At 56.2% G+C, this 6,761-nt stretch overlaps 1 protein-coding gene across 1 annotated transcript; it reads left to right on the top strand.

Moving 5' to 3' along the window:
- Positions 1-626: 626 nt before the first annotated feature.
- LOC116546697 lies at positions 627-4,072 on the top strand. Its single transcript, XM_032272893.1, is given in 8 exon segments — positions 627-833; positions 836-945; positions 947-991; positions 993-1,053; positions 1,056-1,094; positions 1,097-1,163; positions 1,165-1,304; positions 1,964-4,072. Coding segments are annotated over 8 exon segments (858 nt in total). The 5' UTR covers positions 627-751; the 3' UTR covers positions 2,278-4,072.
- The last annotated feature ends 2,689 nt before the right edge of the window (positions 4,073-6,761 follow it).

Below are 6,761 nucleotides of genomic sequence, written 5' to 3'. Positions count from 1 at the left end.
AAAACCGCAGTTTAAGGCCAGTCTGGGGCTCCCAGACCTGGCCAGGATGCCCCCAGGCCACCTGTCCTTCTGCTTTGTCTCACTGTCCCTTGACAGACAGCCTGATGCTTGGGGCTGGCCCAAAGACACCTCAGGAAGGTTTGCTTCCCACTCTACAGATGGTCCGATTATCCAGAGGTTTCAGGGATGTCTATCTGCCTTCTGGAGATGGACAGGGGCCTTAAGACTTCGGTTGAGAACAGGATGCTCTGTCTCTGAGTGTCTGGGGCAGGAATGGCCTCCAGCTGCAGGAAGTACGGCAGCACCTGGACCTGCTGGAAAGAGTGGGAAAGAGGAGGGAGGCTTAGAGGGTGCTCACAGCTGGTGATCTTTAGCCCCTAGTCCAGCTCAGGTGCTGGGGCCTCTGCTGCTGCCATGAAGCCTTTACACTGAGACGGGGAGTTGGGGGTGCGGATGCAGACTAGGCATGACTTGGGAGGTTATTTTAGAGGTGCACAGGGACTTGCTCTGTCACCCAGGCTGGAATACAGTGGCTCCATCATGGATCACTGCAGCGTCTAACTGCCAGGCTCAAGCCATCCTCCCGTGTCAGCCTCCCCAGTAGCTAGACTACAGGTGTGTGCCACAAAGCCTGACTCATTTTTCTTTTTCTCTTTTCTAGAGATGAGGTTTGCTGCATTGTCCAGAGTGGTTTCAAACACCTGGGTTCAGTTGGCCTGCTGCCGTCTCCCAAAGTGCTGGGACTACAGGCATGAGCCTCCACATCCGAACACTCGGGGCAGTTTTAAGTCCCTAGCAAGGGGGTGCTGGTGCAGGACCAAGAGGTGGCCTGGGCCCCCCCAACACTCTCATCCATGCAGACCTGGGCAAGTGCCTCTCTCTGAATCTCAGGCACCACCACAGACAATGCAAGTAGGGAGCTGGGCAGGGCAGGACGAGGGTGTGGCAGGCAGAGGCCACCTCTGTCAGGTCGGGGTGGCATGGGCTGGATGGAGCCTGTCTTCCCACATGTGGGTCAAGACCTCCAAGGACCAGCTGTCAGTCATGGTGATGGGCGGCTGGGATTGGCAGAAAGCTCACTCTCCTTCTGTGAGGCTGGAGCAGTGTGGGGCCAAAGACCATAGCGAGGTTGTGCACGGACTTTTATTGACTGCCTTTTTCTTACCACCCTGTCGAGGACCGAAGCAGAGGGTGCTGTTTCTACGCCACCACCCGGAAGGAGGCAGAGGGGCTGGGCCGTGCTGGAGTCCTCAGGGAGGGAGCGACCTCGACCCTGGCTGTGCTGCAAGCTGATTCCAGCCCTGGTACTTGTGGGTCTCAGTGGCCCAGGACGAGGGGTTAGCTCTGGGCTGGTGGGGAGGTGTCCTCCACGGTCGGGAAGTGAGGGAGTTGGGGGGTTCAAGTGCACTGCTGGCCTTGGCCAAAGCTCTGAGCTCTTTGTGAAGCCACAGTGCAGAGGGGGGAGCAGGGCAAAGAGGAGAGGCTGGGGCGGGGGTGGCAGTGGCGCTGGTCCCCAGAGGCAGTGAGGGGCGGTAGATGGGTTGGGGGAAAAGGTCCTCGGTACTGGGGGTCTGATGTGAGCAGGGGGGCACCCTGTGGCCTGGGTTTCTGCAGCCCTCCCTGGGCGGCCATGAGAGAGCCGGGCTACCTTTTCAGGTGGTCCCGAAGGAAAAGGAAGGTGAGCAGGTTGGCCTCCAGCGGGGACAAGGGCAGGGTAAGCATGGAGTTCTCCTTTGCAGCGGGGTCTGAAATTCCTGCAGAAGTCTGTGGGTTACTCTTCATGGTCACAACAAGCTGGAGACCTCTCCCGAGGTGGTGACATGGAGCACCCGGGACTCGTGTTCCTGAACAGCCCAGGCTCGTCATCATCCTCACTCCCACTGCGCTGGCCCCCAATGAGGACCCTGTGAAGGGCGCCAGTGTGGGGTATGAGCCACCTGAATGCCTTTTCTCTGCCTCACAGGGGTCAGCAGCAACTGGAGAACAGCAGCAGGAGGTGGCGTGAGAGCAGTGGCTCATGGGCAGAGCTGCCCGTGGGAAACTGCGGCTGCCACCCCCTCCCGAGGGCAGCCCAGAGTAGTGCAGGCTCAGCATAAAATGAAAAAGGGAAGTGAGGGACACAAGGAGGTGGGAGGTGGGTGGCCCCAGCCCCACAAACTATGCAGAGACCCTCTCTTCACCCTAGACTCCACAGGGGCACCTCAGGCTGGTAGAGCAGGTCCTCTGTGCATGGGCCCAGGAGGCAGACCTGCCCTAAGGGTCATGCAGAGGGCATAGGGCCACACGCACCAGTGCCCTGCTTAGACATCAGCCTCCAGGTTGACTCAGGGTCAGGCCAGATTTGATCCTGTGCTTGACTGGGCCAGGACCCGTAGCTAGAGCACCTGGGGACCCTCGTTCAGCCCTGGTCTGTGGAAGGGGGACAGCAGACTTTAGGACCCCACAGCACAGCAGTGCTGAGCATTTTACTCTCTTGGTCTCCTTGAGGAATAGGACAAGAGTCCTCTGGGAACAGACGAGGACTTACACGACAGCCTCGGTTCTGACCCCCGCTTTCTGAGCTTGGTTAAAACACTGACCATGGCAGAAAGGACGCAGCTTGGGTTCCCACACCTCACTTTCCACAGCCCCCAATGGCAGCAGCGCACATGGAGCCGCCTTCTATGACGCCAAGCCCTCCAGTGCTCACCGATGCCCTCATCGAAGTTGCTTAGAACTTGTCAGTGAGGAGGGGCTCGGGCAGCTCACAGAAGTAGAGCTTCAGCGTGTCTGCGATGGCGTGTACGTCCATCTCACTCATCACCATCGACACATCCCTGTTATCTGCAAAGAACATGGAAGTGCTGCCGCCTCCTTGAGGATCCCGAGTGGGTCTCCAGCCATCCTTGCCTTGGCTAAAGCACCGTCCCTGCCATGCTGGCCATTGTCCTGCGGGTCCCACCCTGGCTTTGAGCCGCTCATGTTCCTCCTCCCAAGAGCTGTGCGTGGTTCTGTGTCTGTGTAGAGATGATGGAGGGGCGTGTGCATCCCCATATTTCTCCCCTGCTTGGCCCAATGTGACGTCCAGGAGGAGGCCAGTGCGGCAGGACTCAGAGCCTGCATGGGAATCGGGTGGCTCTGCCCTGATCATAGCAACCACCCCTGTACCAGTCTTCTGACAGCAGGAAGGCTGTGGGAGAACCCGATGGGCTTCAGTGTTTGAACCAGTGTCTTCCTTTGAATCCAGTTGGCCACTGGAGCTGACCTCCCACCATAGGCCAGGTCCATCCTGCGCCCCCAGAGGGAATGAAACTATCGCACGGCCCACCCAGGGGTGCGGAGCATTCTAGGGGTCCTGGTCTGGGTGGCTGGTGTGTGTCCCAAAGAAATATCAGAGGCACAAAGTCCTATTGCTTTGAAGTTGCTGGACAAGGACACTCTGGGTTCTCAGTGCCCTCCCCTGGTGTTTAGGGCAGGTCCAGGTCCTTCATACCCCCTGAGGGGTGGTGAGATGGAGGTGAAGATGGTGCAGCCCCGGCCTGAACTGGGTCCCATCAGTGCCCTCTGCCGCCACATCCGCACACTGGACAGTAGACAGAACACACTGAGTCCCAGGCTTCCCCACCTTATGTCCACCCTCAATGCAGGAAGGCCAAGGCCCCCCAGCAGCCCCTGGTCCACCAAGCAAGCGGCATGGGTGGGTAGGATGGTTCAAGGACTGGCTTCTACAGAAGTTCCTTCTACAATTCTTGTCTTCTCTTTCTTAAAAATAATAAAACAGTAAATGAAGAAAAGACACAGTGAAGAATGTGACGTGACCCGGCCATGGAGCGCTGTGATATCTCATCGTGGACACTGACGCCCACACCACCATCACGACCCGATCCAGCTAGTGACAAAGGCTGCCTTCCGTGCCTGGGTGTCCGTGGGCACTCCAGACACGCAGTAGATGCCCACCTCCTTCATGCTGTGATGCTTGATCTACTCCACACATTGGTGGAAGACAAAGGGCAACTTGGACCTCTGTCTCCTGTGGGAAAAGGAAATGTTCTCAGTGTCTTGACAGCCCTGCTTGAGCTGCAGCACAGGAGACCTGCCCTTATCTGCACACCCAGAGTGGGGCTGAGGAGGGTGATGTAGGTGCCCAGGTCTGGGGCTGCACGCAGAGCCTTGTGCATGCCTGCCCTCCCTCTGCAAGCTCAGTCCTCGTTGCATGTAGTTTCTCAGGACCTTTCTAAGAGGCTGAAGCATCCAGACCCCCGGCGAGTCACACATGATCATTCGGGGAGGCTCAGGAGGCCTGTCTAAGTCAAGTCAGCACAGGAAGGGCATCTGAAAGATTCCAGGCCTGGGGTTAGCAGCCTCTGCTCCCAGCTGGGAGATCAGACCCGGTGTTGGTCCTGCCACCCAGGTGCTGTGTGAGAGGAGAATTCCCTGACCCCTGCCACGGGCCCAGGCCTTAGGACACATTGGACAAATGAATGAAGTGCTGTCTCAGAACCACTGCTCCAAGTCCTGCGAAGCTACGTGCTTTTCTCCTCTGACTCTTGGCAATGAACAATTTCAATACCCCCACACAGGACACTAGAGTAAGAACACTTCAAAGATAAAAGACAGTGCTGTGCTGAGACCTTAACCTTAGCTCTGTTTTGCAACTGGACTTAGGAGCACATAAAGCTGCTTCTCAAGCCGCCCTTATTAGCAGTGCCTATGTGGGGGAGCTGCTGATGGGGTCCTCGCTGCTCATGCCCAGAACTCTCCAGAGTGCTCTGCAAGTGGCTGCCGTACAGTCGCGGGTGGGGAGTGGGGTTCAGACACAGAAAGGATTCCAGTGTGTGACGGATGGCGGCCTGGCCCACATGACCAGGAAGTTCAGGGGCCCAACCGGATTCCATCCTGGGGAAGCAAAGAATTCTCAGAAGATGTGGTCTGTGTCTGCAAGAACTGCTCTCAAACCAACAAACTGGCTTCTCTTGGCAGCTGACTCCAGACAAAGGGGCAGTGTTAGGACCATTTAACAGGAGCCTAGGACCATGACAAATCCCAGGTGAGGGCAGAAAACCTGCACTCAGGCAGCTTCCGGAGCCAGACTACTGCTTCCAAGCAAGGCGACAAGGACATTCCTGACCTGGTGTTGAGTAAACACAGGAGGTAGCTAAACTGTTCCCTGGGGTCTGACCTCACTGTGCAGTGACCACGCACAGAGAGGAGACACCCACACACGCTCTATCCTGCAGAAATAAAGGCACAGGCACCCTCACTGGGCAAGCCGAAGGCTCTCCCCTCTCACTTGGCGACCACAGCAATCTTGACTCCGAAGATCCCTGTCTGTATTTGGGACAACATTGTCTTCAAGCTAATCTCCCTGCTGGTGAACTTGACCGAGAGCTTTACTTCAATGACAGTGGAGAGAAGGGGCACAGTCCTCTAATCCTCCTGGTCCTCAAGTCCAGGTTCCCAAGGCCCCCTGTGGGGGTCTTGTCAAATATTTCAAACCGCAAGGCATATAGAGGTCTCAGCCTCAGGTGGGGCCAGCCCTCGGCGAAGCCCCTAGTCTGCTTCAGCAAGGCCAGGATTGTTGAAGATGGTGTCAAGGACTGGCTTCTGCAGAGCCACCTCCTAAAATCCCCATTGCTTCTCTTGCTTACTTGCCGCTTCTTCTTCCTCTTCTTCCTCTTCCTCCTCCTCCTCCTCTTCCCCTTCTTCCCTTCTTCTTCTTCTTCGTCTTCTTTCTTCTTCTTCTTTTCTTCTTCCTCTTCCTCTTCGTCTTCCTCTTCTTCTTCTTTTAAAGATAAAGAAATTTGCAATGTTTCCCAGGCTGAACTCGATCTTTTGGGTTCCAGTGATTCTCCTGTCTCAGCCTCCAAAGTAGCTGAAACTATAGGTGCACTGTACCAGGTTTCTCTTTCTTAGTAACAATTAAAATTAAATAGAAAAGACAGAAAAATATAAGAAAAAGCCAAGAATCATCAATATTAATATCTCACCATACATACCCAGGCCTTTTTGAGTGTGTCATGCTTTAAATGGCTACACATTTCCAGGGTACCTAAAGACAACTGAGGGTTCTCCATTTCTTCAGCCAGACCCGAGGTCCCCAAGTGGAAGCCCCACCTGCCCTGGTGGTGCCATCAGACCTCTGTGTGAGGAGGGATGCTCAGGGCCCGACTGGCACCTGCATCCCAGCCAGTGAATGAAGATTCCTGTGCACGGCTATGCTGCTCTTTGGGGCCCTCCCTCCTCCAGCCAGGCTCCCTTTCAGATGCTGGCTTAGGCTTAGTTAGCCACTTCTTAGTGATTTGAGATGAACGCAAACCACCCTATCCTTCTGGGGAAAGTCAGGACCAGGAGAGTCCCATAGACATGTACCCCATTCATGGAGATGATGGTGGATTGCCAGTATCTGTCCTGCAGGGCCTGTGGGTCCAGATGAAAGCACCAGTCATGATTGGCAGAGGCCCTGGGGTCTGTGCAGAGGCCCCAAGGGGAAGAAGCCCTCACCCGCCACTTCTCTAGCTATTAGTCAGAGGCAGAGTCCAGCTGCAGCCAGCACCTCCATCCAGAGGCCAAGAGAGGTGGAGTAAGGAGGAGACCTGCCAGACACCTCTGGAATCCAGGGCCCCACTATTCCCAGAACCCTGCTGCCTGGGGCCTCCACCCCCTCCTTCCTCTGCCCCTCCCAGTTGGGAGCTGAGGCTCAGGCTGGCAGGCATTCTCCAGCCCGCTCCCATTACCACGGCTGCTATGTGGAGCTCAGTGAAAGGCGAGTTGTTCAGCAGCAA

Source organism: Sapajus apella, unplaced genomic scaffold (assembly GCF_009761245.1).
Source record: "Sapajus apella isolate SASKATOON/1434 unplaced genomic scaffold, GSC_monkey_1.0 scaffold1236, whole genome shotgun sequence".
NCBI lineage: Eukaryota > Metazoa > Chordata > Mammalia > Primates > Cebidae > Sapajus > Sapajus apella.
Note: the sequence above shows the minus strand (reverse complement) of the source record. Positions and strands in the feature narration are given on the sequence as shown.